The sequence below is a fragment of the Stenella coeruleoalba genome (assembly GCF_951394435.1).
Source record: "Stenella coeruleoalba genome assembly, chromosome: 1".
Classification (NCBI taxonomy): Eukaryota; Metazoa; Chordata; class Mammalia; order Artiodactyla; family Delphinidae; genus Stenella; species Stenella coeruleoalba.
This window is the reverse complement of record NC_137169.1, coordinates 76,215,602-76,227,780: the sequence shown is the minus strand read 5'-3', so window position 1 is coordinate 76,227,780 and position 12,179 is coordinate 76,215,602. Positions and strand designations below refer to the sequence as shown.

Below are 12,179 nucleotides of genomic sequence, written 5' to 3'. Positions count from 1 at the left end.
ATATAAAAATTTAAATTTATTTTTACTTCATCTGTCACCATAAGCCTGACACGTTCCCAATACTTACAGACTTTTCCGATGAGATAAGTGGTGACGTTAATGAATGTGAATTTTTGATATTGTATAATAAAATGTGCCAACACTTGGAAGATCCACGTAACTCAGTGAACTAATGTGTTCCAAATGACCAATACATGAGGTTAAAAAATTATGCTTGGTTAAAAAATCCATTCAAAGTATAAAATATATCAGTGGATTTTAATGCAGCAGAACATAAAAGGTTAACTGCTATGGTTTCAGATTCCACACTTCAATAACTTTAAGAAACTACTACTAGTTAAGTTTTAGTGTAATATTAAAGAAGAATTTCCACAATTTTCTGAAAAGGCTATTAAAATACTGCCTCTTCTAGTTACATATCTGTGTAAAGCTGAATTTTCTTCATACACTTCACCAAAAGAATGTATTAAATAGACTGATTCAGCAGCAGATATGAAAATCCAGCTGTCTATATTATATTAAATCAGGTGTTTTAAAAATTTGCAAAAATGTAAAATGCCGCTATTTATACCTTTTTCTGAAAATGGTTATTTGCATTAAAATATATTATTTATGTTACCATATTATGGTCTCCTACTGTTACTATTAAATTAGTTACTATTTTAAAAGTTTCTCAGTCAATTGGCAAATTTACTGATATTGGTAAATATGAACAGAAATAGATATAATCCACATAGATAAAAGCTCCCTGGCGGTCCTCAATAAAAAGAGTAAAAGGAGTTCTGAGACTAAAAAGTTTGAGAACCACTGATTTATATATTGTAGTTCTTGAATGCTGATCTTTGGATTACTAAATATCCCTATTTTCCAGGTATTGGGACAGAGATTAAATTATGCAAAACTCTAGGTATAAAGTTTGAAAAACAGAGTATTTGAAATCTCCCAAATAAAGCAAATCGTATGTTCCTTACAAGATCAACTGAAAGCTATCACAGGCATACACATATGACTAAAATGGCTTTGAAATTATTGAGAGTGTAACCAGAAATTGGAAATGAAGCCATTGCAAGGTATTTCCAGCCTTAGCCTTTGCCATCATAGCCACTTTTTAATCCCCATTATCTTCAAATACCCTGCCATCTTCCAAAGTGCTATATGCCACGAAGTCTTACCAACTTTACAGATATGAGTTTATTAAAGAAAACTCTTGCCAGTTAAAGATATTAAAGGAATTATTTGCAATATAACAACTTTATTTAACTCATTAGGTGCCAGAATGTTACCAACATTTATGTCATGAGAAACAAACCAAATTATTAAAAACGTGTGTTTCAATGTTTCAAGACTGAAAAGGTCTATTTTGCCTATCACAAAACAAAGTAATTCTTTACTTTGATAAAGCATTTGAAGATGGCCCTGTCCCCGTGAGAATTAAGGTAATACAATAGTATTTTGCTGATGTTACTAATATTACATCTAAATAAACAGGTGTATTAATATGTATTTTATAATGACATAAAAAAACCAAACCAACACCTATCATCATTAGGGTGAAGAATGGTTAAATCTCCAGGCTGGAGAGGGCATACCTACCTAAAGCTTTCAAAGATGAAAGGGAGACTACGTTAAAATATCTGCCTAGGTTTTTCTGTGAGCATTGAATATACAACTTTGGAACATCTCTCATACAAAAATATCGAGTGACATGTTGCTTTCCCTCCCTCCTTTTTCAAGGGTATAGAGAGGTTAAGACTGTGAGCTCTGGAATTGGAGTGCTTGGGTTTAAATTCCTGCACCACCATTTACTGGTAGTATAACACTGGGCAAGGTACTTAACCTTTCTGTGCCCCAGTTTCCTTATCTGTAAAATGGACACAACAACAGCAACTATCCCATAAAATTGTTGTACAGGTCACCTGAAAAAATACATAATATGTGACTTAAAACAGAGCTTGATAAACAAGAAGCACTCAATAGATGTGAGCTATTATTGTTGTTATATTAAGTATTATTGTTACCTAATTCCCTAAACTACATAGGATAGCAACCACAAAACCACGGTATCCAGGGCTGACGTGACATGACAGATGTAGGAACCTACGTGACTGTGAATCTTTTCCTTACCAACACTAACATTCCTTTAGTTGAAGGAGGGAGATGGATACTAACAATTACTGAGTAAGAGCTAGTATAAATGATAGGGCTAAAATTAAAAAAGAAAGTAGTTAGCATTGAAGTGAATTTAGAAATAACTAACAATAAATTTTGAAGTACTAGGTCACAAAAGGGTTATATTACAGATTTTACAAAATTTTACAGACACTCCATAATAATATAATTATATATATTTTTTCTAGAAGATTATATAATACTAAGAGATGAGTGGACGCTGGAAAAAAAGGGTACTGTTTGGATCAGTACCTTCTGTCTAAAGCCTTGAGACTAAGGAAAGAAATAGCGATTTCTAGAAAACATAAACAGGTAAATAAAACAAAAGAACCATTGCCTTCTCATGTGACAGAGGGCACATCCAACTTAGAAAAAAATTAATTGTTGGGTGTTAATTACTATAATACAGCAAGTATCTAGCATCACCATTACGCAACACTTTAGGTTTAAAAGGTGCAGAATTCCCTCACTGAGCCATTTGCTGAACGCTTACAGGTGAACTAGGCACCGTACTCGTACTAGATATGGAGGAGACAAAGGTGAAGGAAATACAGCGCCTGCTTCAGGACGTTCACAGCCTTTTGGAGAAGACATATATGTAAACAAATAATTCAAGTACCACAAAATAAATATTTAAAAAATAGCGATTTGAATGGAGTGCTCTGGGAACTTTGAAAGGGACACGGCTCACTGCCAGAAAAGACTTTATGAAAGAGGTAACATTTGAGCTGGATCTTAAAGGTGAACAAAGAGTTTTCAGATTGAAGGAGAGACATTGTAAACATAGGGAACTACACGTGTGCAAAAAGTATGAAGTAATAAGTCTGGAGGACGGTGACATTTCAGGTAAGGCACCCAGTGATGCACTGGGTGCCTGAGGCGAAAATGAGGCAGGAGAAGGAGGTCTCAGGCTATGTCAGACTGCGTCTCCTGTGCTTTGGGCAATCCTGTGAGCGACGAGGTCCCCGTAAAGGTATTCCACCAGAAAATTGACACAGTTTGGTTTCTTAGAAAAACAAGTCTGGGGCTACTCTGGAGGACGCACTTAAATAGAAGACAACTCAAATTGTAAGAACCCCGTTAAGCTATTATTCTCATCTTGCCTGAAAAAATAAGCTGCTTTAACAAAATAGTGTCCCTAAACAGATGAACAAAAATCAACGTAAACGGGCTTCCCTGGTGGCGCAGTGGTTGAGAGTCCGCCTGCCGATGCAGTGGACACGGGTTCGTGACCCGGTCCGGGAAGATCCCACATGCCGCGGAGCGGCTGGGCCCGTGAGCCATGGCCGCTGAGCCTGCGCGTCCGGAGCCTGTGCTCCGCAACGGGAGAGGCCACAACAGTGAGAGGCCCACGTACCGCAAAAAAAAAAAAAAAAAAAAAAAAAAAATCAACGTAAACTGCCATCATCAAGGTTAAGAGAACCAAACTATGTACACAAATGTATCATATTAATGAGTTATTATAGTGATCTCATAGAAAATTATTAATAGGGCTATAATAAAACAAATATTCAGCTCCAGAACACAAGTCAAATATTTTTTAAAAGGACAAAATATTATATATACTCCAAAATATCAACTACAAAGTAGTTTTATTTTTACTTCTTCATACTTTTGGGCTCTTTTGAAATTTTCCACAATAAGCAAGGAATACATTTATAATCATTAATAAATTTTAAAAGCATTCACTGTTTATTGCATTTCATGAACAATTATCTTTATAAAAATTCTAAAACTAAAATATTACCTTTTTGTCCCCTTGTTTTCGTCTTCTTAACCCTGGTCTATAATCATCTCCAAATCTCAGAAAGTAATAGTAAGAAACTAGCCTCTCAATAGGATCCCTTATGACATTAATGTAAATTGGCTTCTTCTTCACACCAAATCTGAAATAGAGAAAAATTTAAAAGGTGACATCAACCCTTTCATTCTGTTTGGGGTGTCCTGAAATTGAAATTTGAGGTATTAATTCTATATGGAAAAAAACATGAGTTAATTAAATAAAATACAGTATGTGGAGATTAGAAAATATTTTAGGACTGTACTACAATAAAGTAAATAAGAAATAAGAATTTTAAAATTACAGCTGAAGATAAAGGAGAGAAGGGAAAATTGAGTGACAAATAATTTTAAATTTTACTAGCAAGATTACATAAAACACTTCAATTTCACATAGCAATGATTTCTCACTTCTGACGCACCAAACTAGATAAACATTGTCAATGGATATAGCAGAAGTCCACACAAGCGCGATCATTTGAGCCTAACGTCTGTGATCTAATTTTAAAGACAAGATAGAAGTGAAAAACATTACGTCTTCAGCATTATTTCCTTAGGGAATGATAGAGAGTTGGAGGAACACAGAAGGAGTATACTTTAGCCACCCTTGCAGATCCTAGAATTGTCTAGCTGATTCCTGTTCTAATATCCTCACTTATCCCAGCCTTAAACCTTAGTGTTATCCTGACTCTCCTTTATTCTTCTTTAGCACGGTTACCAAGTCCTTCTGATTTTTTCTTTTGTAGGCTTTCTCAGAGATTTGACCTGTCTTCCTCACTTCCTTTCTTGTCACAACTGCCCTCTTTGTAGGCCTCTTGCTTGGATTACTGCAATAATTGATGGTTTTCTAATAATAAGAATTGGTTTTCTTGCATCCAGTCTCTCTCCCTTTCAGTCTACCTTCATACCAATTCTCAACTGATATTTCCTCATTTATATTAGATCACTCTTCTTAGAAACCTGAAATACCCCTACTGTTTATGTTGACTTCAAACCCAAACTCCTTTGCTTGGTTGTTAATGTCTGCTTGCCTTATGTCTTGGGTTCCACCTTACTTATCTAACTTTATTTTCAACTCTCCTCAAACAAGAAACATCTATCTGTTACAGTTAGGCCCACCTCTTCTGCTTCCCAACAACTCCTATTTCTCCTTACATGCCTTTGCTCATTCTATCTTCCTTAACTAGTCCTATTCTTTCTATTACATTCATTCATTCAAAAAGTACCTTTTTGTGTATCCAATATATTCCAGGAACTATTCTAATATTAGGAAAACAGCAGTGAAAAAAAAGGAAAAATTCCTCATCCTTCTGGAGTTAACATTCTACTTGGGAGAGACAGAACATAAACCAATAAATAAGTAAATATGTTAGATGGTAAAAATACTAAGGAGAGAAATGATGCAGTGCATGGAATAGGGAGAAGTGGGGAGAGTACAATTCAAAACAGGGTTTTCCAGGGAGGCAGCAGTATTATTATGTGATGAGAAGAGAGCCATGTAGATATCTAGGAGAAAGTGTTCCAGGAAGATAAGACTTCGAAGTACGAAGGCCCCAAAGCAGCTAAGTGCCAGGCATTTTTGAGGACCAGCAAGGAGGTCAATCTGGCTGCAGCAGAATCAGGAAGGGGACAGTAACAGAGAATGGGAGTGGAGAGATGGGGGTGGTGGTAGAAGACGTGCAGATCACGTGGGCCTTGTAGAGCACGTTATGTATCAGGAGGGAGGCCTTCCTGAGTCAGCCGAGAAGTGTCACGATATGGAATCTGATGTACAGCACGGCGACTATAATGAACAATACTGTACATACTGTATACTTGAAAGTTGCTATGTCAGTAGGTTTTAAATGTTCTCATCACGACAGCAGCGACAACAACAATATGGTAATCATGTGAGGTGAGGATGTGTTAACTAACCTTATTGTGGTAAACATCTCACAATACATGTGTATAGCAAATCATCACATGGTACACCTTAAACTTACACCATGTTATACGTCAATTATGTGTCAATAAAGCTGGGGGAAAAAAGGTTATTGGCTGTTGTTTTGGAATAAACTGAAGCGGCAATAACAAAATCTTGTGAAGTCTAGGAAGTCGTCCTGATGACTCCAGCATACAGTGCTATCTGCTCTCATCTGACACCTGCACCCAGGAGCTATTGCTATTAGGCAGTTTTACTCTTGGCTTGTCCTGCTAGTGTTTCTCTTGTAAGTCTTTCCTCCCCAATAGCATTATAAGCCACTTGGGGGTAGGCAGAGTGCTTCACACTTCCTTTATATATTTCACAGGGCCTGGTATACATAAATACTTGCCCGCTGGTTAGTGCTATTTGAAAGATTAAAAAAATATTAGCGATCTCTCTAAAACTGGGAATCACAGTGAGAAATGAGAAAAGTAAGCTTAAGTTGTATGACTCAATAAGAGATAGTTGGAAGTGGAAGTTGCTTATTCTCTTGACAGTCTTGATATGTTCACTCGTCTGTCCACAGAAACCCTCAATTTAGCTAACTGCTTATAACAAATTTCCCTTCTTACTAAAATATTTTTTCAAAGGCACTAAAAAGCACACAGCTAACCTAACTAGTTTCACATTTTCCCCTTACTTCTGCCTGTTCCAATAAATGTCTTACGCACAGCAGGCATTCTATACGTGTTTTACACTAAATGCTTAAGCAAATGAGTAGTGAAAAGAGATCACAGAAGAGAAAAAAGCAAGGTGCCTGGATATAACTCGATTCTTTTAGCTTCTGAATTATTGTAAATTAACTGAACAGGAAGTCCTAACTTACAAACAGGCTGTATTCTATAAAATTGCTTTGTGTGTAAAAAGGGGTCAACTCTCCTGAATTCTAGTCCTTTTCTCATCATTAAGTAAGTGTAAGTCTAAGTCACTAAAATCCTTTGTACATATGGAAATACTGAAAACTACACAGAACTTTTTGGTAAAACATTATTATATTAAATTTGTGAGTTGGTTTATTAGAACTTGGGACATATTGTTTTCACTGAACAACTCATAAACCTATAAAACCAACAATTCAGTAAAAGATTTTTTTCACAAAATTTTAAAGGAAGAAACAGTATTGTTGCAAATATACGGCACTGTCAAATTAGGTATCAGGGTAGAAGCTCCATGAGGGCAGAGGATTGTTTCTCTCTTGTTCATGGCTTTATCATTAGTGTTCAGTGTCAGAAACATAGATGTTGGATATTAAAATTAGGTTGACTAGAACGTTGTGAATTGGCCACTTACAAAAGCCTTTTTGTGGGACAGTGCACCCACTAGTGGGAAGAGGGTAGGTAGGGAGGTGTACACAGTTGCTACCTTAACTGCTAGAGCTGTCTTGTAAGAGGAATCTAAAAGGGGGAAGCATAGGGCAGTGGGGCAATGACTCCATTCTTAAGACTGTGGGATTCCCTGGGAACCTCCTTTATCATCTCCATTATTAGCCACTGATCCACATGAACTATTCCCTTGGGAATTACTTCGTCCCAGAACATCTGCTACCAATGCCTCTTCTTTTTTGCTTTCTGCTAGCCCCTGACCTGTGGAACAGATAGCAATTCTTACCAAGTAGAAGTGGAAGGGGGACATGGCACTTGAGAAAACTCTTCCTGCTGTCTGGGAAATGACTTTCTGGGGCATGGCTTTGGGCGGTGCTTATATGTATGAAACAGGATTTTAATGAGATAAGCTATGTGAACTTCTTCTGAAAATGGCTAAGAACTATTATTTATAACTTAGGATATGGCTGTATAGACATAAAGGCAAGGAATTATAACTGAAAATAGGCATGATAAAAGAGCATCAGGCCACTCAGCTCAGCTAGTTAGGAAACAAGCATCCTCTTAAGTTTGTATGTTTAAAACTTTGGCCAAACAGGTAGTTTTGTACCAGTGGAAAACTACGTTCTGTAGTTGCAGACTCCAGCTTTAACCCTGGTCAGTCATCTGAGCTGTTCCTCAGGAGGGCTCAGATGGAAGAGTAGAAAACCCATCTTCCCTCCAGGAAACTAAACTATCATTGACCCATTAGAACATAATCTTCCCAGGAAGAGAACAGCAGATTTGGTAGGAATCTGCAATGTTATACGGCGATCAAAAGGGAAAAAATATAATCCAAGCAGCAGGTTGGTAAGAAACCTTATTCTTGCCATGTCAGCATGTATGTACGACGGCAAGAGAGACAAACCAGGCACATTTCCTTACACCCACACTCTGTATAGCCTAGGATGAATGAACAGTAAGAATAGCTAAAAGAACAAGTGCATACTCAGAATTTTTGAAAGGAACCTTGTCAACTGGCTAGACAAAGCCTAAATGGAAGATGATGAAGCTGAAGGAGGGCTAAATAGCCTTTGGGAAGCATTAACGCTTTGAGATTTCTGCTTCATACCAGATTTAACACTTCTAGTTAATCAGCAGTCTCACGGGGGAACAAAGATATCTTATACAGTCAACCTATGGTTGGATGAATCTGTGGATACGGAACCTGCAAATAACAAGGGAGGACTGTACATATTTATTCTGGACTCTCTTATCCCTAAAGTGTTCATAGAAAACTTCAAATCCTTCTAGTGGTAAGTTCCCATTGTCTTGTTTCAAAAACAGTGAATGACCTGTTGGTATTTATTGGTCCCACTGATAATGATGTTAAGAATAAAAGATTTTTAAAATAATTATTTATCTCTTAAAAAGAACATTCATCTATTAAAATGGCCCAAATTTTAAAAAGGGGGGAGTGTGGTCCAACAATACCGAAGGCTGGTCAGGATACACAGCAACTGGAACTCTCGTGCACTTTTGGTGAGACAGCAAAATAATAAAGCCACTTGGGAAAACAGCTTAGCTGCGTCTTACAGAGCTACCAGACAATCCAGCAATCCCACTTCTAGGTTCTCCCCAAGAGAAATGAAGACATTATGTCCACACAAAACCTGTATGCAAATGTTTTGACAACTTTATTCATAATCACCGAAAGCTGGAAACAACCCAAGTATCCAGGAACTGGTAGATGGACAGTAAGGATGGTGGTGCCTCCTTCCTTACTACTCAGTAAGGAACTAACTACTGATACATGCATCAAATTGGATGAATGTCAAAAGCATTATGATCAGTGAAAGAAGCCAGGTTCAAAAGACTTGGTGACTGACTAGATATATGTGGCAAAGAAAAGGGTTGTTCAAGATGACTCTAAAGTTTCTTGCTTGGGTGTCTTGATAAATAAAAATGGGTAAACTTCCCAAAAGAGAACATTGGAGGCAAAGAGAGAATCTTGAGCAATGCCTTATTAGGACCTGGGAATAAGGAGGGCCAGCACAGAGTCAGACAGGGAGAAGAAAACACCAGTAAGACGACATGGGAACTGAACGAAGACAGAGTTTTAAAAGAGCTTAACACAGCTCTGTGTGAGTCACAAACTAACTGCTTCACCTACATTATCATATTTAATCCTCACAACCACCCATGGAGTAGTTACTTTAATTATCCTCATTTTACAAATGGGGAAACTGAAGATCTGAAGTCATGTGGCTGAGACTGCTGAGCTGGGAAGGAACTGAGGGGGATTTAACTAGAACTCTGACTTGAGAGATTACTCCTTAGCATCTACAGGATCAATGCTACAGAAAGAGCTAGTAATACAAATCAATAAAAAGCCAACTCTAGCATATTACTTGCAATGATTAAAATAATTTTAAAAATGTTTCTACAGTGTTTGTGACATAATTGTTGAAAGTTGTAGAAAGTGGTGCAAACTTCAACTGGTTCAGCAGATACGTACAAGGCAAAAGGGACAATCTCACACGAATCTACATACTACCAAACTTGTCCTGACATATCTGTTTCTTTACTGATTTACCTCAATTGTTCTGAAAAAGACAACAGGGGTGATACAGAGAAACCAAAATGAGTGATGAAAACCCATACTCATTCCTGAGGATGACCACAAAGGTACACACCTGACGTGGACCTGAATAAAACTGACTGTTGGATCAAGAATAATTTCCAAATATCTTTCTAAGACCGGATGCTGACATATGACCCTAGGTAGCTAGATCATAAAAAAATCTCAGCAGAGTCTGATCAAAAACAGCATTAACATAGTTTTCTTTTAGCTGGACATTATCCTTTACAAAGGAAAATGTTCTGAAAAAGGTTTTTGAAAGAGATGTTCAAATGTTTTTCTTTTGTATAAAATTTGAAGAAAATCAAAATGGGAGTGATAGATGCTGCTGATAAATGAGTGGTATAAATTTAAAAGGGAGAATAATCTATAATATTTTCACTGTTTATAATGAACCATAATGAAGTGATAATAATAGTAAAAAAGGGGGTTTCAGTGAACTCACTGAGGACAAGAACTGCAACTTATTCAACTTTATATTGCCTGCACCCTAGGACAATTTGAAAATGTCTAACCTACACAATTTTTTTCCACTGGAAAATTTCTAAATTTATGATGTTAGCATATCTGCATTATTTTAAAATGGTTTGTTCACCAATTTAAAAAAAACAGTAATTAAACACTGAAGGGAAAAATGGAAGGAAGAACTAGGAAATGTGCTTAAAAAAATAAGGATAGAGTTAAGACAAAAAGGAATAAGACAGGACAGGAATACAAATATGTAACAAGAAGATATTTTTGTTATTATTCTAAAGTTCTGAATAAAAACAGATAAAACAAAACAGATAACTGTAACCAAGCACAGCATGAGCCGATATCAGCTTGCAAATAAAATGTGTGCTTCTTAGTGATCAGTCTAAATTAGAAACCACTTTTAATACTTTATTTAATACTTTATCTTACTGCCTGGGTTTCCTGGGGTATCCTGGGTTTGTACTCTCTTTAGTGTTTCTGCTAAGGCAATTGAAAAGCTATGTGACTAAATATCTCTTTCATCAAATTTGACGGTTTTCTCTTGAAGGCAAGTATTTTAATGGACTCCACAAAGTACTACACCAGTCAAGAATATGTTTTAAACAATAAAATATTTAAAAAATTGGTAAAGTGATGTTCCTTTCCTCTTCCTTACTCATTCGTGGTGAGTATGACAAACTAAAAATTATTTTAAAAGATAGTAGTTACATCTAAAATAGTTTGTGACTACATACATCAAAATACATTTCTGCCTGTTGATTTTTTTAAGGTATTTGTTTAACATCTTGTAAAGGTCTGTTAAAGTTTTTCACAATACATATTGCTTCCAATAAGATGAAACACATTAGGAAAATATTCAAACCCTTAAATGTTCATGTTAATATTTAAAAAATGAGATTAATCTTTCCAAGAACCTTTATATTTTTTTAACTGCAAAAACCCTAGCATACACCAGAACTTCATTCTAAGTGTAAGGCTTTTGCCCAAAGCAAAAGCACTCAATATATTATTTTAATAATGAAAACCTCAAGTATGAGAAACCAAGCTGTGTGTGCAAAAAAAATAAATCATTTAGGTGAAAAGGTAACAAACATTCAATTGAAGGATAATGCAGCCCTGAGGGAAAATATGCATATGAATGAAGTTTATGAAATTGGTCCAATGCCTCTGTAAAGAAAAAATAATTAGTTTATCTTAAAGCTGCCTATAAAATGTTTTCAATATTGCTGTATGAATTATTTATAGAAAAATGTACATCTAACTTTAAAGCAACCACTTTACTGTAAGATGTTGAGTGCTGTGGAAGAAACTAGCAATAAGAATATATTGTTCTATGTATGTAATATCTGGGAGACTTCTTTTAATTATGGGCTTTTCAAAAAAGTTCAGATTTATTATCAATGTGAATCAGTAATATTTCATTCAACTCCTTTTCAAATTTGAGAAGTTAAAATGACAGTGGGATATCAATTAAATTTTTGGATTTTACACAGAATGCTCGTTCAAGTTGACAAATACATGAGGGTGTATTACTTTGAAGTCATGACTGCTACTGCAATGAATGAGCAAACATGTCTAAGCTTCAATAATTTAAAAAACTATTTTTAATGTTTTTGAAGTTAGTGCAGAGTTTTATTAGGGAAAAGATCTGCATTTGAGGTTTTCCTATAATGATACTCAATGTGTTACATAAAACGTTTAAATGGGTTCACCAAGCCACATATGCTTACAGAATATTCCTTTTGACCAGTTTTCTGATTAGTACTTAAAGCGGCACAGACTCTAGGGGGAGCCCCATAGTGCTTGGATACTATATGTAAGCCTGTTGTTTTATGAACTTTTCTTCAGAGAA

General features: G+C 36.0%; 1 protein-coding gene across 1 annotated transcript in view; it reads right to left on the bottom strand.

Moving 5' to 3' along the window:
- The window catches only part of HS2ST1 (heparan sulfate 2-O-sulfotransferase 1), a 187,716-nt gene that overhangs the window by 17,548 nt on the left and 157,989 nt on the right, over positions 1–12,179 (bottom strand). Inside the window, exon 4 of the mRNA XM_079908987.1 lies at positions 3,917–4,055. Coding sequence (XP_079765113.1) covers positions 3,917–4,055 — 139 coding nt within the window. The remainder of the gene's footprint in view (positions 1–3,916; positions 4,056–12,179) is intronic.